Genomic DNA, 20,540 nt, shown 5'->3' with positions numbered 1-20,540 from the left:
AGGTGGCTCCATTTCCTGCAGGAGTCCTGAGGTGCTTGAGTCCCTGGGTGCTGGGGAGTCAGTTCTAGACGTCAGTGGGTTTGTGTGAACGGCTGATGACCTGAAATCAACCCCTCGCCCTGTGGGGCAGAGATTTTGTTTCAGGCACTGCTCTGAAGTATGGTGGAAAGCACAGATTTGCTTGGGGTCTCAGCTTTACGTGTCCCAGTCTCTCTTTTTGGTCTCTTAACTCCAGGCTGGATGGATGTGGCCCCTTAAGGGAATGAAAGTGAGTGACTGAGTCCTAGCAGAAAAAGGAGGAGATCTTGGAGTTCCTGTCTTCCAACACGCACCTCTTTGGTTGTGATGGTGAAGTGGGACAGTGCCATCTCAGCAGGGACCTTGGATGTGCCCTAGAGGGGGTCTTGGAGGTGTAGCAGCGTTACATCCCCTCCCACCATCCTGCCTACACAGTGGTTTTGGGGGCACAGATATTTCAGGGTAGTCTTCCCAAGAACCCTACATCAAGCATACTACCACCCCTTCCCATTCTTGATTCTGGTCCCCTCTTTATTTTCCTCATAATATTCACTGGACCTAACATATTATGTATTTGTTCACTGCCATGTCTCTGGCACTTAGAGCAGTAACTGGCACATATTAGGCACCCAGTGTGTAATTCATTTGATTAATGAATGTATTGAATGGCTGAATGGATGAATGAAGAGGAGGAACAGAGCAGATGTCTGACCAGCTCATTCTGGCTTCTGGAAGGAACCTGATAGGGAATTTTGCATCTTTCCCTCCCCACAGCCTCCTAGTCACTACTACTAAAGAATAGAGACCCTGATTCCCATTTTTTTTTTTTTTTTTTTTTTGAGATGGAGTCTTGTTCTGTCACCCAGGCTGGAGTGCAGTAGTGCAATCTTGGCTCACTGCAACCTCCACCTCCCAGGTTCAAGCGATTCTGCTACCTCACCCTCCCAAGTAGCTGGGACTGCAGGTGTGCAGCCACCACGCCCAGCTAATTTTTATACTTTTTTATTACAGATGAGCTTTCACCATGTTGGCCGGGCTGGTCTCGAACTCCTGACCTCAGGTGATCTGCCCGCCTCAGCCTCCCGAAGAGCCCCACATTTTTAACTACTGTGTTTGGTGTGTTTGAATTGACACTTGCCTCTTAGGAAGGGGAATCTTTTTAGACCCTGGGGAAATCTGTAGTTATTGCAAAGGCCTTTCCCTGCCTGTTGGGCATTTACCACATTCTTCCTACACAAGGAGAGCCTCCCCTGGTTGAATCCTGCTATAAATCTCACTAGTGACCCACAAACAGCGGTCCCAATGTGACCTGCTCATTAACACAAAACCATCAGTCCCCATACAGCTTCCTGCCTCCCCAGTCGGGTTGAGGCAAGAAGTTTCCATTCTGCCCATGCTGATGAAACTGGTCGCCAGCATTTACCTTTCTAAGGGGTCCTTTCTCCTTCCACCCCAGCCCACCCCAGCACAAGAATGTAAGAGAGGGCCAACAGCTGCCTGGCCTCACTGTGGCTCGCATCTGTCTGCCAAGACAGAGAGCATCCTGAGGGGTTGGTGTGTGTGTGTGTGTGTGTGCGTGCGCGCGCGTGCACATGTGTGTATGGGGGAGTTCAGTTTCAGGTACCACACATCTGGAAGTCAGAGAAAGAAGCCACTGCACATGTTAGAGCCATTTTGGGGGGCAATTTTTTAAAAAACGTTTTTAATGGGCTGAGAGCCTGGTGGAAAGCCCGGGGCGGGGGATGGAGTAGAAACAGCTGCGGGAGTGATTCTTGTCTCCATATATGTTTATAAGGCACTGAGGGCGGGATTAGCAGCTCCTGGGAAGTCTGGCCCTAGTTACCGTGTCAGCCTGTCCTGGGGGCAGTCAAAGCCACAGTGACCATTAGCAGGCACCCAGGCCTGTCTTTGGCTCAGAGACGGTGGCCCCCAATGTAGCCTAGTTTGACCCTAGGAACTGCAGGACCAGAGAGATTTCACTGGAGCCTGATGGAAGGGTGACAGAGGTGAGAGGCACTGGTGTGAGGGACAAGTGTCACAGGAGGGGAGGAAGAACTCCGCTATCTGGTGGTCGAAATGTGTGAGGATCAAAGTCCCCAGGGAGAGTAGGTGTTGCAGGCGGCAGGGTGGTGGGCTGGGCATGGGCTGGGCAGAAGGCTTCGGGGCCGCGGGGAGGAGGCTGGAGAAGCAGGAGGGCCTGAGCAGCCCTAGCTCTGCAATCCCGGGAAGGACTGGTAGGTGGAGTTAAGGATATTTGGACAAGGAAACGCTTTGAAGCTTTTCTCTCGTCCTCCCTACTTGGGACCTGGTCCCCTCCCCTCCATAAAACCATTAGCTCCTGGTGCCAGCCCTATCTCTGCTCCATCTCTCGTGGTTCCAGTCGGTGCATTCACAGACCTCCTGCCCTGGGGGACGAGGAGGATTTATGGGGGGGAGAGGAGAGGGGGAGGGGCATCCTTCAGAGGAGGGGAGGTCTGAGGAGAGTCGGGTGTGGAAGCTGTTAGTCCCGGGCTGGAGGCCGGCTCATTTCCGAGCTGGCTCTGCATGACAAAAGGGAAGGAGCAAGTTTCTTCTTTGATCTGCCCCCTGCCGGCCCCACACACCTGCCTGTTGGTGCGCCCGCCCCAGCTGAGACTTCCAGAAGGAAAATCAAAAGGGGGTTGGGGAAAGGCTGTGTCCCAGCTCTCCTGGATCCTGCTCGGGCCACCTTCCTCTCCTGGTGGCCCCAGGACAAAAATACTTCCTGGGCTGATGACCCGAAGCACCTGCCGCCCGCTCCTGGAGAGTCTGGGGACGTCGACGCGCGAGAGTGGCGCAGTGAGCCGGGGCGCGCGGGGCTGCGCGCGTCGGGTCCGGGGCCTCTGGGGCCCCGGGGAGGCCGCTGGAGGCGCGGGCCACTCCCAGACGGAGGCCCCAGAGGACCGCAGGAGAGCCGCAGGGGGCGTGTGTCTCTAGGCGTAGGCTCGCTCTAGGGTCCAGCAGCACGGATCTACTGTGTGTCTGAGGGTCTGGGGACAGGGGTTCTCGGGGATGGATGGAGGAACAGGCGTGAGTTACAGCAGACAGGAGGCCAAGAGGTGGGAGGCTCGGTGTGGCATCTGGAAGATGCGTCCTCAGCTCAGGCATTTGATGCCAGAGCTGCCGCCTGGCGTTGGCGGTGTCCCCGGTGCAGCTGCTGGGCAAGGTGCTCAGTGCCACCCTCGGAGGACCACGGTGCCAGGAGGGGCAGGGCCGCCTAGGGAGCCACCACCTCAGCCACCAAAGCTTTCTGGGCGGGCGGTTCGCGGTGTGGCTTTTACATTTCTCAGAGAACGTGCCTTGAGAAAGTGAAAAGTCCTTGATCTGTACACAAGGGTTGGGACTCAGAAAACCTGCTGAGGGTGAGAAGGGCACAGATGGAGAGGGGAAACTCCTCCTTGGGTGCAGGTAAATCCAATTCACCAAAATGTTTTAATCCCACAAAGGAGAGCCTGAGGGTCAGAGAAATCAGTCTCTGGGCTGGAATGAGAGGTGGGGACATGGGGGAGTGGATAGGATGGTCCTCATTTCTTTGGATGTTCTCCAGCAAGCACAGGTGTGCTGCAACAGCCTAAGTGGCCTCTCGGATGCGGAACGGAGGAACGCAGCAAGCTCCGCTCTTGAAATTACTTGTTTTCATTTCTGTTTCTGGTTTCTCAGCTCATTATTTCTTTGGAAATTAGGTCCTGCCAGGGGTTCCCACAGTTTGGGGTAAGAGACAGTAGTCCTAGGGTGGGAAGATAAGCCGGGGGAGGTGAAGGCTGGAAAGAGGCCGAGCTTCTTTGTGGGGAGCACGCAGCATGTAAGCATCGGTGCAATTTTCTCCACCTCACCCCGGCTCCTGGTCTGCCCTTATCCGCTGAGTTTCCACACTGACTCTCCATCTCTGTTTTCTCCAGGGAGCCCTACTCTGGAAGCTGTCAGTCCCAGGGCACTGGGGAGGGCTGAGGCCGACCATGCCCAGCCTGCTGCTGCTGTTCACGGCTGCTCTGCTGTCCAGCTGGGCTCAGCTTCTGACAGACGCCAACTCCTGGTGGTGAGTGAGAGGGGCTGAGGTCCTGCCTGCACAGCCGGAGGCCTCCTTCAGCGACTGAGATGAGGAGGAAGGGCACCGTGTGTCACGATGGTACCTTGATTCCTAGGAGTACTAAGGGCCTCTTTTATGCCAGGAAAACTAAGAACGCTCTGTGTCTCAACCCTTATCTTTGTAAGGGTTCCCTGAGGATAAAGGATCCGTTCATTTGATTTTTTTCTCGAATCCTGTCCACATGCCTTTTCCTTGGACCTTCCCTTCATGCCCATGAATTGTTAGAAATTGCTGTTGAGTCAACAAGAATATCAATACTTGGTAGTTTTTTGTTCCTTTGTTTTGTGTGTTTTGCTGGTAGGAGATAGAATTCCTCTTTTATAAGTCTGAAGGCCAGATGAGGGGTTCACAGCACCGTGGGTGGCTGGCTTTCTTCTTGTGTTTTAAAGGCTATTGTCATTGCCAAGTTGACATGGAAATGGCAGGCGATCACCACCTATTTTGCATGGTCTCTGCCACTAGCATTTTTACTCAGATGGCAAATCTGCAGCCTTCTCATCTAACACTCTATATGGCTGGTAGATGATGAGCAACAGGGAGAGCCTCTGAACTGGTGGAGAGTGGATGAGGGGAAGCTCAAAGTGAGACATGCCAGTGAAAACACGTAGACTAGATCGTGGTGTATGTAAAGTGATTGGATTTTTTTTTTTTTTTTTTTTTTTTTTGGATTTTTTTTTTTTTTTTTTTTTTGAGACGGAGTCTCGCTCTGTCGCCCAGGCTGGAGTGCAGTGGTGCGATCTCAGCTCACTGCAAGCTCCGCCTCCCGGGTTAACGCCATTCTCCTGCCCCAGCCTCCCAAGTAGCCGGGACTACAGGCACCCGCCGCCACGCCCCACTAATTTTTCGTGCTTTTAGTAGAGACGGGGTTTCACCGTGTTAGCCAGGATGGTCTCTATCTCCTGACCTGGTGATCTGCCCGCCTCGGCCTCCCAAAGTGCTGGGATTACAGGCCTGAGCCACCGTGCCCGGCCAAGTGATTGGATTTTAAAGGCACAAGGGGAGTACCACACAAAGGAATTGATTGCTTTCCATGGCTTATCATGTACTTGGGCTGCACTGAACTAGTCACTCCTACTCATTGAATGAAGCCTGTGCTCTCCCATTGAGGTTTGGCTCTGTTTGCCCTCTACTTAAAATGAAGAGCTGCTCCCTACCCTTTGTCTTCTTACCTGCCTGACCTCCCCCACCCGCCACTTCTTAAGATCCAGTTCACATTCTGCACTTGATCTTAGCCAAAAGGCCAAGAAGCGATCCCAGTTCACATTCTGGCCATTTCCTTATAAAGGCTTCGCTTCAGCCATAAGAGCTATTTTCCTATCTGATCACAGCAGATCCAGAAGCTCAATCTGGGACATTTGGCATCTGCCATGTCCTTTGTGTTTGTGCCTCAGATTCCTTCAGTTTGTCCTTTGAAGGCCAGCACTCTGATTTACTAATTTTTCTTTCCAGGGCCTTGTACACAGGGAAGCATTCAATAAATGCGCCGAATGAATGACTTAATGCTGCACAAAGGTGTATGCTCACTCCTGGACCTTTTTTTCCCCTTTCTGGATTGCTGTCATAGGTCATTAGCTTTGAACCCGGTGCAGAGACCCGAGATGTTTATCATCGGTGCCCAGCCCGTGTGCAGTCAGCTTCCCGGGCTCTCCCCTGGCCAGAGGAAGCTGTGCCAATTGTACCAGGAGCACATGGCCTACATAGGGGAGGGAGCCAAGACTGGCATCAAGGAATGCCAGCACCAGTTCCGGCAGCGGCGGTGGAACTGCAGCACCGTGGACAACGCGTCTGTCTTTGGGAGAGTCATGCAGATAGGTAAGAGGCCATTACAAGAGGACTCCGCTGAGGAAATGCCTTCATCTTGTTTGGGAGCAATTAAGCTCTCTCAGGACTGGCACAGGGAGAACCCAAATGCAGCCTAATTGGGCTCTCTAGGCTTGGCAGCAGTGTGCACCGAGAGAGGCACACGAGGAAGCAGGTCTAGGAGGCTGCAGAAACCACACGCTTGATGTTCCTCTAGCCCTCTGCCTTCCAGCCTCACTTGGGGCAGGCTGCTTGGGACTCACTGAGAGGGGGCAGAACATCTGAGTTGACCTAGAGTGGATTAGGAGAGCCGCCCAGCGCCACTGCCTTTGTGTCTCAGTGCAGAAAAGAGCCTTGGGTGGAGAACTAGAAATTGCAGCCCTGAATGTCTGTTGGATTTTTGCCTCTTCCACTTGAACCTTTGAAAGAGAGATAGAAATGTCGGCCAAAGTGGTGATAGCTGTCACTAACCCAACCCCATCCAGTCCCAGCTTTTTCATTTGAAAGGGATGTGTGAACGTGGGGGAAGGGGCCAGAAAAGATGAGAGGGAGAGGGCCAAGTCTTCTGGATTCCTGTCCCTTCCCCTCTCCCACTGCTGGCCAAGGATTCTTGGGCCACCCTATTGCTTAGATGGAGGTGTGATCGGAGGTCTAATTGTTTTAGGTCCTTTTGAAATGCAATCCTCCCGTCTCTGGCAAGAAATTGAGAAATCCGGCCCTATTCTACTGGGTCTTATCCCCAGGGCCATAAAAGGGAAGTGTTAGAATGCTGTGTTCCTTCTGCCTGACATTCTCCCAGAACACCTCCCTTCAATAGGTTACCTGAGGCTGGAGTTTCCCCAGAGAGGGATTTCAGCCTGGGAGGGGAGTCTTCGTGCTCCTCTCTTAGGGAGGATACTTGGAAGGCTCCTTCCCCCTCCCAGTTATTCCAGACCTCCTTCCCTACCCTCTCTGTCCCAATATTGAGAAGTAAGGCCCAACGCAGTAGCTCACGCCTGTAATCCCAGCACCTTGGGAGGCTGAGGCAGGAGGATTCCTTGAGGCCAGGAGTTCAAGACCAGCCTGGGCAACATAGTGAGACCTCTGTCTCTATAAAAAAATTTTTTTTAAAGAGAGAGAGGGAATTAAAGATGGGAAAAGTACACATTGAAACTTGCTGCTCTCTTGCTTCCTTCAGTATCAACTCAGGGTGCATAAAAGGAAGGTCCTAGTGTTCCTGGGGCGGCTTTCCCAAAAGAGTGGACTTGGGGGGTTAGTGGGATTTACTCACAGTTTATTGATTCTTCTCAAACCCACCTGGCATTTGTCTCTTCTTTCTGGCGAAAATCTTGGCAGCACTCCCTGCCCTGTGTTTTGGGCAAGGAAACTAGGACGGTCCAGGTGCAGAGTCTCCTCTCATCTCTTCAGTGGAGTTTATGTTTACTGGGGGCCTAATGCAGGCCTGATGCTGGCTAGATCCTTTTCATGTGTATTTCATTTGCATAAAGGCCCCAAAATGAGGCTATACTTTAGGAAAGAAAGGGGTTGGCAGGAAAAGACACTCCGCTGGGTTCAGATGTGCAATAGGTACCTAGCGAAAGCAAACCCTGTCGAAGAGAGCCCATCTCTCTGTGCCCTGTTCTGTTACAAAATGGAACCCTTCTGTTTGCCTAATTTTCCCCCTCCCTTTTTATAGCATCACTGAAGGCTTATGCTACCTAGGAGGCTGTCCTCCCTTCCTCCCCCCTGAGCCCAGAGTAGCCCCTGGTGAGTCCTGCCTCTCCCTGTCTTGAGAATGACTAAGGCTTCCTTTCTCCTTTGAAGCCGCTGCAAAAGTTGGTCACCAGAGGGCAGCAGAGCAGCTTGGAGGAGCCTCGGCCCGTTGCCCAGCTTCTGCCTAGGGAGGCTGGAGGCACCTTGGGCTGCTATGGAACAGACAGGACATGAAATTGCTCTGCTGTCTCCTGTAGGGAAAAGACGCATGTCCCTTTAGTAGCTCCATGGCTGCTTTTTTTTTTTAGCTGTTTATTCTTGAGATGGTTAGAGATTCAACTCTGAACTGTTGCATATATAGAGAAACCCCCACATTGCATATCCATTCTGAAGCCCTGAATTATCTCTTTCTTGCTGAAGGTAGCAACAGTAGATGGCACTTAGTAGGCTTACCCAAGGGCCCAGAGGCTGCCCCCTGAAGGCAGAGCTGCCCACTCTCATTTTCTGATGAAGACCTGACTGAAAGAGGCAGACAGCGCACCGGAGGACAAGTCAGGATCCCAAACAGTCATGATAGGTTAGAACTGTCAGAGCACAGAATGTCTGGTGTGTTAGTTCAGCTGCAGGCACATGATCTTAGAAGGCAATTCTGAGAGGGCTGATTGAACTCTGAAAAGTATGTTTGCTAAAGAATGATAGAAATAAATCAGACATATGTAGCTTGGAAAAGTGAAAACGTAAAAGGCTTAATAGTTGTTTTCAAACACTGAAGAGCTGTCAAATGGGAAAGGGATTAGGGCACAGTGCAAGTGCAGCAGGCAGGAATCATAAGGAGGCATATTTCAGCTTAATACAAGAAAGAGCATTCTGGTGATTAGAGTCATTTTAAAAAGATGGAATGGATTGCCTTGAAAACCCAGCCCACTTGTCTGGGGAACTCTGTAGAGGGAAAGCTTCGGGTGGATATGGAGGATAGCTCGGGGCTGAAGCCTGGGAGGCTCCCTCCGTTCCAGGATGCCATGTCAGGTGGTTGAGGCTGCATTTTAAGGAGATGCATTCCTCAAAGTGGGGCCCAGACCCTCCTCCTTGAGAGGCTCTTTGGCCGTCTTACCATCCCCAGTGCTCCTTGTCACATTCTGAGCCCCGTAGACCAGGTCCTATTGGCCGAATCATGAGTGTAACTTCCTGCCATCATTTCGGTTTTTCTTGGGCTGTTCCTATTTCACAACTGACCAGAAGGCAGCCAGTAGTTAATAGAGCAAAATGGACTCACTCAGCATGGTCTGTTTGTAAACTCCACTGTGTCATGCCCAGATAGATAATCAAGAAGTAGGGCCAAGGGGGAGATTTCTCTAGACCTATCGATTGATTTCAGACTTCAGACTGCTTCCCTTTCTACCTTCCAAGACAAGACTCTGGGATTCTGCCTGGTTTAATCTCTGAGATCAGGATTGAATCTGTTTCCTGCTAAGAATCACTCCCTTCTCTCCATATCTAAGTCTCTATAAGTATCATTTGTTATTTCTTATAACAACTTTATTGAGATATATAACTCACATACCATGAAATTCACCATTTTAAAGTGTACAATTCAGTGGCTTTTAGCATATTCACAAGGTTGTGCAACCATCACCACTATCTAATTCCATAACATTTTCACCACTCCATAGAGAAACTGCATGCCCGTTAACTGTCACTCCATACCCCAGCCCCCAACCCTAGGCAACCTATTCTTTCTGTCTCCATGGATTTGCCTATCCTGGGCATTTCTTATAAATGGAATTATATAATACATGGCCTTTGGTGATTGGCTCCTTTTACTTAGCACAATGATTTAAAAGTTCGTCTGTGTTGCAGTCTATATATATATATATATATATATAAAAGTTCGTCTGTGTTGCAGTCTATATATATATATATATATATATATTTTTTTTTTTTTTTTTTTTTTTTGAGACAGGGTCTCACTCTGTTGCCCAGGCTGGAGTGCAGTGGTGTAATCATAGCTCATTGCAGCCTCCAACTCCTGGGCTTAAGCAATTCTTCCACCTCAGCCTCCTGTGTAGCTGGGACCACAGGCACATGCTACCATGCCCAGCTATTTTTTTTTTTTTTTTTTTTTTTTGAGATGGAGTTTTACTCTTGTTGCCCAGGCTGGAGTGCAATGGTGTGATCTCGGCTCACTGCAACCTCTGCCTCCTGGGGTCAAATGATTCTTCTGTCTCAGCCTCCCGAGTAGCTGGGATTACAGGTGCCTGCCTGGCTAGTTTTTGTATTTTTAGTAGAGACAGGGTTTCACCATGTTGGCCAGGCTGGTCTCGAACTCTTGACCTCAGGTGATCCATGCTCCTTGGCCTTCCAAAGTGCTGGGATTACAGGCATGAGCCACCACAGCCAGCTTAATTTTTTCTTTTTTAATGTTTTTGTAGAGATGGGGTATTGCTATGTTGCCAAGCTGTTCTGAAACTACTGGCTTCAAGTGATCCTCCTGTCTCGGCCTCCCAAATTGCTGGGATTGCAGGTGTGAGTCACCACGCCCGGGCACTTTTTATGGCTGAATAATATTCCATTGCATGGATAATACCACATTTTGATTACCCATTTTCCCACTGATGGATAGTTTGGTTGTTTCCGTTTTTTGCCTGTTATGAATAATGCTGCAAGAAGCATTCCTACGTCAGTTTTTGTGTGGACGTTTTCATTTCTCTTGGGTATAAAGGCATACTTCCGAGATATTGCGGGTTTGCAGATTTGGTTCCACCGTACTGCAAAAAAGTGAATATGCAATAAAGTGAATTGCATGAATTTTTTGGATTTCCAGTGCATATAAAAGTTATGCTTACACTATTCTATAGTCTTAAGTGTGTAATAACATTACATCTTAAAAAAAGGTACATCCCTTAATTAAAAATATTTTATTGCTAAAAAATGCTGACACAGAAACACAAAGTAAGTACATGCTATTGGAAAAGTAGCACTGATAGTAGCAGGATTGCCACAAACCTTCAATTTGTAAAAAACGCAACACTGGCCGGGCGCGGTGGCTCATGCCTGTAATCCCAGTACTTTGGGAGGCCCAGGCGGGTGGCTCACGAGGTCAGGAGATCGAGACCATCCTGGGTAACATGGTGAAACCCCGTCTCTATTAAAAATACAAAAAATTAGCCGGGCGCAGCAGCATGCACTTGTAGTCCCAGATACTCGGGAGGCTGAGGCAGGAGAATGGCGTGAACCCGGGAGGCGGAGCTTGCAGTGAGCTGAGATCGCGCCACTGCACTCCAGCCTGGGCGACTGAGCGAGACTCCGTCTCAAAAAAACAAAAAACAAAACAAAAAATGCAGCACCTGCACAGCACAAGAAAGCTGAGCACAATAAAACGAGGAGCTTTGCCTGTGTTCGTAGGAGTGGAATTGCTGTGTCATATGGGAACTCTACGTTTAACCTTGTGACTGTTAGCCTTAGACTCCCAGACTGTTTTCCAAAGCAGCTGCACCGCTTACCATTCCCACCCACAGTATGGGAGGCCTCTGGTTTTTCCGTATTCTCACCAACTTGTTATTGGCTGTCTTTTTGATGATAGCCATCCTAGTGGATGTGATTTGGGCTTGCGTGTCCCTGATAGCTGAGCATTCTGAAACAGACATTTTACTGAAATAGAACATACATTGTATGTTTAGGTGGTTCACCGCAGCAGTAAAGGGAAACACAGTTGGGATTTTTTACTGGAAAATGATCTGGGTGTTTAGAGGGACTGTGATGAGTGTCTGGAGTTGTAGGTGCTGTAGATGTGGTTCCCAGTTCTTCTGAGTTAGGAGGCAGTGTGGATCCTGTGGAAGAGAGAGGAAGACAGCTTGGATTTTTCTAGACATTGTAATTCTAGTTCATTTTTGACTCCTGGCCTCTGCCACTGTCTAGCTAGATAATGGCAGCAGTACAGACAGACAGATGTGCAGATGTGCAGCTTATGGAGCGTGAGAAATGGCATCTGTGAGGGAGACATTTCTGCTAGGATACAACGTCCTACTCTTGATCCCATGATTTCTTCCTTAGCCTCATTCTGTTCGACTCCCATGTTCTGTGTGTTTCTGAATGCCTATTCTTCCCTCCGCTGAGGTCTCCCTCCTAGGAATCTGCAGGTCACACAGGCTCTTCCACAGTGGATATTAGTGCAGGCCAGGGCCGGAGGGACTTGTTTTTTTTTTTGTTTGTTTGTTTTTTGAGACGGACTCTCGCTCTGTCGCCCAGGCTGGAGTGCAGTGGCGTGATCTTGGCTCACTGCAAGCTCCGCCTCCAGGGTTCACGCCATTCTCCTGCCTCAGCCTCTCCGAGTAGCTGGGACTACAGGCGCCCGCCACCACGCCCGGCTAATTTTTTTGTATTTTTAATAGAGACGGGGTTTCACAGTGTTAGCCAGGATGATCTCGATCTCCTGACCTCGTGATCTGCCCGCCTCGGCCTCCCAAAGTGCTGGGATTACAGGTGTGAGCCACCGCACCCAGCTTTTTTTTTTGAGACAGGGTCTCACTCTGTCGCCCAGGCTGGAGTGCAATGGCATGATCTCGGCTCACTGCAACCTCCGCCTCCTGGGTTCAAGCAATTCTCCTGCCTCAGCCTCCCAAGTAGCTGGGATTACAGGCACCCGCCACCACGCCCGGCTAATTTTTTGTATTTTTAGTCGAGACGGGGTTTCACCATCTTGGCCAGGCTGGTCTTGAACTGCTGACCTCGTGATCCACCCGCCTCGGCCTCCCAGAGGGCTGGGATTACAGGCGGGAGCCACCGCGCCCGGCCAGGGACTTGTTTTATTCTGGATGGTTTCATAGGGCTAAGCTAGGGCCAAGAGGCGGAAGTAAAACTGAGCAGATTTCAGCCCATTAGAGCTACGGGAAGCATTAGAGCTACGGGAAGCATTAGAGCTACGGGAAGCGAAAAGCGCTCCGCCTGAGCCCTCTGCCCCAGGAGTGTCAGCGGAGGCTGTGGTGTGAACGTCAGTCGGGGGAGATGGGGAGAAGGCCAGGTCTCCGGGAGAGGACAGTGCACCCCCTTACTGCCCCTGCCTCATTTTGCAGGTAGCCGAGAGACCGCCTTCACCTACGCGGTGAGCGCCGCAGGCGTGGTGAACGCCATCAGCCGGGCCTGCCGCGAGGGCGAGCTCTCCACCTGCGGCTGCAGCCGGACAGCGCGGCCCAAGCACCTACCCCGGGACTGGCTGTGGGGTGGCTGTGGGGACAATGTGGAGTACGGCTACCGCTTCGCCAAGGAGTTTGTGGATGCCCGGGAGCGAGAGAAGAACTTTGCCAGAGGGTCGGAGGAGCAGGGCCGGGTGCTCATGAACCTGCAAAACAACGAGGCCGGTCGCAGGGTAAGCTGGGCCTCCCCGGCCTCCCCAGCACTGCAGACCTACGGGGCTGTTCCCGGGCTGTGCCACCAGCTGGGGCCTGGCCATCAAGGAAACGGGTTAGTCTGACCGTGAGGATTCTTACCTACAGTTGCAAATTTAGATGTCCACATTATTGAACAAATCCTTTTCAAAATGCCCCACTTCCCAATGGACATATATGCTTTTTCTTTCTTTTTTTTTTTTTACTTACTTTATTATTTCACAGTTCCTAGAGGACTTAGGTGCAATGTTTGGATCAGAATTCCAGACATAAGGATTACAGCAGAGCTCTTGTCTTGGCCACCCCTCCTTTGCGACTTGAATAGATAATGTGATTGGATGTTCAGGCCATTGGACCTCATCTAGGGTTTATGCTCTGTTAAAGGCTCTGGTAAAACCAGAGTCGACCTTCAAGAACTGCTATCACACGTATCCAGAAACCCCGTCAAAAAACACATTCAAGTACTAATGGACAAACACACTTCTGTGCTAGGAGTTTTTAGACATAAGTGGAAGCCATCTGTTTAAGGCTCAAGGAAACAGCCTCTCCAGTCTCATGTAAGATGTAACTGCCTTTTAAGTCTCAGTTTCAGCAGAAACAACAATGCAGGTTTGAGGGGAGCTGGGTTCATTGTACGTGCAGAGCACACCTGGGCAGCAGCTTCCGGGCCCCTAGGTGACGTGCGGGAAAGCGTGAAGCCTCTCTGCCTGCACCTTGTTCCTGAAAACCCCTCCTCTGAGCACACATCCAGTCTGCTCTTTTCTTTGCTGTCCCCCATCATGGCTGCCTCTGCCACACGAGACTGGAGGGCCTGTCCCGCAGGAAGCTCTGCCTTTTGCTGCTTCTGCATAGCCAGTGTTGACAGGGACGGAGGGCAACATGGGTATCCACCCGGGTTTCCCCTGAGAAAGGTCTGAGGTCTGAGCACTGGGTGGTGAGAGGCTCTTTCTCCTGGTAAAAGGGCTCTCAGGAAACAGCACGGACTTCTTTCTCGGAGTGTTGTCCCCACGCGGGTCTATGTCAAGCCAGCTGGCTCTGGCTCCCAGGCGCGGTATTGTAACAAAGATGAACTCACTCAAAAATGAGAATGGTGGCCGGGAGCAGTGGCTCACGCCTGTAATCCCAGCACTTTGGGAGGCCAAGGCAGGTGGATCACCTGAGGCCAGGAGCTTGAGACCAGCTGACCAACATGGTGAAACCCTGTCTCTACTAAAAATACAAAAAATTGCTGGGCTTGGTGGCGGGCACCTGTAATCCCAGCTACTTGGGAGGCTGAGGCAGGAGAATTGCTTGAACCTGGGAGGCGGAGGCTGCAGTGAGCCTAGATCACGCCATTGCACTCTAGCCTGGGCAACAGAGCAAGACTCCATCTCAAAAAAAAAAAAAAATGAGAATGGCAATTTCTTAGAAGTTTAACGGTGGCACCCTGGTGATTCAGTAACAGGATATGAATATAAGCCTCAAAATGTCTTTACAAAGCAAAATCTTAAAATGTGAACTCATGAGAGGCCGGGCACGGTGGCTCATGCCTGTAATCCCAACACTTTGGGAGGCTGAGGCAGGTGGATCACCTGAGGTCAGGAGTTCAAGACGAGGCTGGCCAACATGGTGAAACCCCATCTCTAGTAAAAATACAAAAAGTTAGCCAGACATGGTGGCACACGCTTGTAATCCCAGCTACTTGGGAGGCCGAGGCAGGAGAATTGCTTGAGCCGGAGGTTGCAGTGAGCCGAGATCCTGCCATTGCACTCCAGCCTGGGCAATAGAGCGAGACTCTGTCTCAGAAAAAAGAAAAGAAAAAAAATGTGAACTCATATATTGGAGCACATATCAAAGAAATGGAATAGGAAGTGTCTTTTGTCTGAATGGAGATGTTGTAGTATTGGCCAGATGGAATGTGGTGCACCTGTGTGCATAGCATCATCAGCCATAGGACATCAGGTAGAGACCAGAGTGGGTTATATGCCCAGGGTCTTCCTTACACTTCCCTATCCAGAGGCTACTTTTGTTTCCCAGAAAAGGGTGTGTGTAAGGTGGTGTCAGTCTGTGGTGATGTTAGGAGTTCTGGTAATCGCTCATCTGTGATTATGATAGGCTAACCCAGGGCAGAGAGACTGGAGCCATCTCAGATGACTTCTGCTCAGGGCGTGTGTGGAGCCACCTGCTCTGTCAGGCGTCCTGGCTGTCTCCCAGTCCATTTGCCCCCGTCTTTGGGTGTCTGAGCCTGAGGAGTAGAGATGTCAGTGAAGGGGTTAAGATCCGCACTTTATCTCCTGAATGCCCAAAGTCGATCCAGTTTTTGAGATCTTAGTTGAAACATTGCCCTCCCCAGTTCCCATTGTTAGTAGTTTTTCTCCTGCCTGATCTTCAGTCGGGCGTTCTTGCTCTTCTCAGGTATTCCTTACTCTACCTTTGCCTTGGTAGGTTGGCGGTAGGTTCCTGTGGGCAGGGATCGCCCTCTCTGCCCCTTTGCTTCAACCCTCCGTGTGCTGTATGTGGGTGGGGCAAATGGATATGCACAGAGGAGTTCCGTGTTGCCTCCTCAGGAGAGGTCAGATTCACGGAGGCTGCTTGTGGCTCTGCTGAGCTGTGCTGTGGTGTCCGCAGGTGCCTGTGATCAGGCAGGTGACACCCACTCTTCCCCTTTCCCCTGCTGCTGGGTCAGTCTCACTTTATTGCCCTTAATTGTTTGTTGTCTTGTCCGGGCCCTTATCTGGCAGCCTTCCCTCCCGTCGGGCTTGTTCCTGGCTTGCACACCTTCCCTGTCTGTCTCCCCGCTTAGCCCCTTCCTTCAGGCCCCACACCTCTCCTCTTCCTTAACTCCTTATCTCTCCCTTTGCCTCTGCCTGCTTCAGGTTGGGAATTCCTGGACTTCTTTATTTTTTATCCTCTCTCCAAGGAACAGGCCTCGGCCATCAGTCACCATCTGAGGCTAGAGGTATTCACTGCTTGCCTCCTCACACCTACACACAAAGTTCTCCAGCAAGGACTGAGTGATGGCTGGGATGGAAAATAGACAACTATTTTGGAACCAGATTAAAAAGAAAAAAAAGATTATCCAGGATCTGATGTCTTGACACAGAGTAAATCTTAGGCTACGTTGCCAGAAGTTTCTCTTGGCCTGCAAGAGCATCTAGTAGCTCCTCCTTAGACAGTGGCGGCAACACCAGTGGCTGATGTTGTTTTGCCACTCAAGGATTTCTAAGCATTTTCCAGATAAAAGCCTGGTGCCTAATCCTGTAACATTCCTGTCTGTCACCAGGCTCAGCACACCATTAGATAGAAGTGGAAGAGGAGCTGAGAGGGGGCTTTTCCAGGGACAGATCATAGAACTAAAACATTTTTTAAAGCATTTTTTTTTTATTGTTGAATTAGCAGTCTGGGCTGAAAATCAGCATTTCCCCCTATCGCCTACAAAAGGAGCCTATATATATATATATATATAAATCTACAAAAGGAGATATGTATATATATAAAATCAATAGTAAAATACTTAAAAAATGCAGATATTCCTATCTCTACAATGTCTTTGAATTCGGGGAAGGATGGAGGGGGTGTTTAAACTGGTGCACTTCCTCTTGGATTTGTTTTCCTAAAATTCTGGTCCTTGCCCTGCAGAGTCTTGCTCCGACTCCCCTTCCCCAACTCTGTCTGCGTGTTTGCCCCTGCAAGAGATGCTTATCCGTGCTCCGAGTTGCTAAGTGGCAAGGTGCAGTTTCCAACTCTTAATGTTTCCTCCTCTTAGCAGTGCCAGACGCCTGTCATCCCTCTCTAAACCAAGGACCATGTCCAGAGGAATGTCAGGCTGCAGCTCAGACCCAGGGCACTTGGGACGGAAGGGAAATTGCAGGTCCCATCTCTGAAGTGTCTGTCAGGATGGGGTGTCAGTTCCTTTATGTCTTGGATCTGGAGCTGCCTGGCTAAGTGCTGGTGCCTTTAACCTTGGGAAGAGCCTTCCTGCCTCCTCTGCTCTAAGCCAACTTTAAGCTCCGAGATTGGAGTGGATAAGTGCTTGTGATTCTGAGTCCTTTCTGGGTGGCCTTGGAGGTTAGTGAGCCTCTCTAGAGCTTCAGTTTCTCCACCATAAAATAGTGGGAATAATTCCATACCAGAAAAAACTGAGGAAGACTTTTGCCAACAGTCATATGCACTGATGATGGCTGTGCTGTCTCTTGCACCTGCAGTGGTCTCTGCTTAGCTCTGAATAAAGACACAATCTGGGGGCTCTTGAAAAGAAATCTAAGAGAAACCCTTGAAAAACGAGTCCTGACCCAGTTGGTGACAATAGCCGTGCATAAGAAAATGCTCTGCAGCCGGCTTGCGTTTTCAACCCGCCATCTGCACGTCTGGGCCTGCTGCCAGGGTTGGTTGCCATGGTGCGTCAGTATGCTGCCATTGAAAAGCACTTCGTAAGCAGCTTTCTGGTCTGTTCTTGCTTTTACATTTTGGTTTGGGATCACTCAGGTTCAAATCTACTCCAGTTGTGGTGGTTCCGTGACTTCCGTTGTTTTAGACGAACTGCTTCTGCAGGCAGGCCCAGCTCCTTGCAGTTCCCTTGCACGTTGCTTCACGGTGTTACTCCGCCTCTCCCAAGGGGGTGTCTGGGGGCTGCTAGGGAGGAAGAAAGTGGTCGTGCTTACAAATGGGTGGCGTATGGCAAGACTCCTGATGACTCTATGGAGTTAGTGACTACATGGCAACATGGGGAAAGGGGCCATTTAATTCTCAGGCATTCGACAGGATCAGGGAGAGTTTGGGGCTAACCAGGGCTATGCCAGTGATTTCTGTGACAGGCTTGTGATACAATTGGATTCTTTTTCTGACTTATGCTCCTATTAAGGCTGGACACATTTTGTTGTTTTGTTTTGTTTTGCTTTGTTTCTAGAGACGGAGTCTTGCCGTGTTGCCCAGGCTGGAGTGCAGTGGCACAAGCATAGCTTGCTGCATCCTCAAATTCCTCGGCGCAAGTGATCCTCCTTCCTCAGCCTCCCCATTAGCTGGGACTACAGGCAGCAGCCACAGTGCCTGGCTCTATTTTGTTGGTTATTATTTATTTGTCTGAGGCTTTGATCAAGATGGAGATATCTTTGTTTTCCGATTGTGAAAAGGATGCATTGATTGTAACAGGTTTTGAGGAATGAGAAACTAGTAGAGTAAAAAGTGAAAGTGCCTGGTGCCATCCTCCCGGCTGATGGGAACAAGTCGCCTTGCTGCCCCAGGGTTCTTTTCTGTGGTGCGTCTTTTATGTTTTCCCCCTGAGCACCCGAGCATCCTGGCAAGATCGTTGCATGCATTTGAAAAGCTATCTATCCCCTACCCTACCGGCCCCTCCTGTGTACTAGGCCTGTGGCTACCAGCCACCCTCTGGGCCTCTTCCGCCGGGATCCTCCTTCTTACTCCCTTCTTTCTCTTCCCCTAGGCTGTGTATAAGATGGCAGACGTAGCCTGCAAATGCCACGGCGTCTCGGGGTCCTGCAGCCTCAAGACCTGCTGGCTGCAGCTGGCCGAGTTCCGCAAGGTGGGGGACCGGCTGAAGGAGAAGTACGATAGTGCGGCCGCCATGCGCGTCACCCGCAAGGGCCGGCTGGAGCTGGTCAACAGCCGCTTCACCCAGCCCACCCCGGAGGACCTGGTCTACGTGGACCCCAGCCCCGACTACTGCCTGCGCAACGAGAGCACGGGCTCCCTGGGCACGCAGGGCCGCCTCTGCAACAAGACCTCAGAGGGCATGGATGGCTGTGAGCTCATGTGCTGCGGGCGCGGCTACAACCAGTTCAAGAGCGTGCAGGTGGAGCGCTGCCACTGCAAGTTCCACTGGTGCTGCTTCGTCAAGTGCAAGAAGTGCACGGAGATCGTGGACCAGTACATCTGTAAATAGCCGGAGGGCCTGCTCCCGGCCCCCCTGCACTCTGCCTCACAAAGGTCTATATTATATAAATCTATATAAATCTATTTTATATTTGTATAAATAAATGGATGGATGCTAAATAATGAAAAGATGAAAATGGAAAGGAAAAGCTTATTTAAGAGACGCTGGAGATCTTCGAGGAGTGGACTTTGCTGGTTCTCTCCTCTTGGTGGGTGGGAGACGGGGCTTTTTCTCTCCCTCTGGCGAGGACTCTCAGGATGTAGGGACTTGGAAATATTTACCGTCTGTCCACCATGGCCTAGAGGAGGGAGGTTGTGGTTGGATGGAGGAGATGATCTTGTCTGGAAGTCTAGAGTCTTTGTTGGTTAGATGACTGCCTGTGACCCTGGCCACCAGGCCAAGAGGCCCTATGAAGGTGGCGGGAACTCACCTTCAACCTCGATATCTTCAGGGTCTTGCCCAGAATGTAGATGGGTTCCATAAGCGGCCTGGTGCTCTCTTACACTTTCATTCACGTGCGTATGTGCAGCAGGAACGGCTCCTTCCCTAAAATAAGGAGAAGTCCAAGGTCATCTCTGGCCCGGTGACCACAGAGAGATCTGCACCTCCCGGACTTCGGGCCTGCCTTTCCAGCGAGAATTCTTCATCCTCCACAGTTCACTGGCTCCTGCCTGGAGAGGAAAGGGGGCCGTTTGACCTGACATGTCAGGAAAGCCCTGAACTGAATGTTTGCGCCTGGGCTGCAGAAGCCAGGGTGCATGACCAGGCTGCGTGGACGTTACACTGTCTTCCCCCCCGGGGAGGGGAAGCTTGAGCTGCTGCTGTCACTCCTCCACCGAGGGAGGCCTCACAAACCATAGGACACTGCAACGGGTCAGGCTGGCGGGCCCGGCGCGCTCATCATCTCTGCCCCAGGTGTGCGGTTTCTCTCTGACATTAAATGCCCTTCATGGAGGTTTTGCTCCCTTTCCTTATTTGGACCCACGCTGATCTTTCATGAGTCTCCTTTTATTTTTTATTTGATCTTTAGAACTCTGCAGTGCGGCTGAGGGTAAGGAAATTGAGACTCCTTAGACTATAGGGTCTGGTGATTAGGGAGAGGGACAGAAGAATGTTTTGAGAATTAAATAAGGTGATGCATTGAGGCATTCACCCCAAGAGCTAGCACAGTTAAACACTCAGGAAGTGGTAGCCGTTAATATTACTACTATGAACAAGGGAATTCAGAGATTTAAGTTGAAACCTCACGTTGACTTCCCCCTTTCCCTTCCCCCGTTTGATAGCCTACCAAGCGAACCCTGGCTTGTTCCCTGGGTCACTGGTAAAGCACGGGATGCCCTTTGCTGTCTCCTCTGTGTTGCTGTCTGCAGTTTTGGACTCCAGTATCTGGGGCCAGGAGGGTAAGGCTGAGCTTGGGGATCTAGGAAGGGAGATGTTATTATCCTAAAAAGGGAGGAAGGAGTGATTGAGGGAGACACGGAACCAGGCTGCTGTAGAGTGACCAGCATGCAGGTGAGTCGGTAATTACAGAAAGACATCAGTTTTATTCTAGAAAACTTTATTTCTGGAGAAATAATTAATGTGTTAATTTGGGTTATAATGAGCAAATGATATTGCAAAACTGCTTAAAAGAGATTCTGCCTGAGGGCATGTATGCCATACATACTACCTGTCT

General features: G+C 50.5%; 1 protein-coding gene across 4 annotated transcripts in view; it reads left to right on the top strand.

The window, feature by feature from the left end:
• The window catches only part of WNT5B (Wnt family member 5B), a 125,258-nt gene extending 105,439 nt beyond the window's left edge, over positions 1–19,819 (top strand). For 2 of the 4 annotated variants that reach the window (XM_055281186.2, XM_055281185.2), the window contains exons 2-5: positions 3,936–4,072; positions 5,688–5,935; positions 12,685–12,977; positions 18,416–19,819. In XM_055281186.2, coding sequence (XP_055137161.2) covers positions 3,936–4,072; positions 5,688–5,935; positions 12,685–12,977; positions 18,416–18,874 — 1,137 coding nt within the window. In that variant the 3' untranslated portion in view covers positions 18,875–19,819. Of the gene's footprint in view, positions 1–2,605; positions 2,836–3,118; positions 3,445–3,935; positions 4,073–5,687; positions 5,936–12,684; positions 12,978–18,415 lie in introns of those variants that run through there. The other 2 variants (XM_063639946.1, XM_055281187.2) reach the window with 2 other exon arrangements.
• Positions 19,820–20,540: the final 721 nt, after the last annotated feature.

Source organism: Symphalangus syndactylus, chromosome 5, assembly GCF_028878055.3.
Source record: "Symphalangus syndactylus isolate Jambi chromosome 5, NHGRI_mSymSyn1-v2.1_pri, whole genome shotgun sequence".
Classification (NCBI taxonomy): domain Eukaryota; kingdom Metazoa; phylum Chordata; class Mammalia; order Primates; family Hylobatidae; genus Symphalangus; species Symphalangus syndactylus.
The sequence above is the reverse complement of the archived record's forward strand: the minus strand, read 5'-3'. Positions and strand labels throughout refer to the sequence as shown.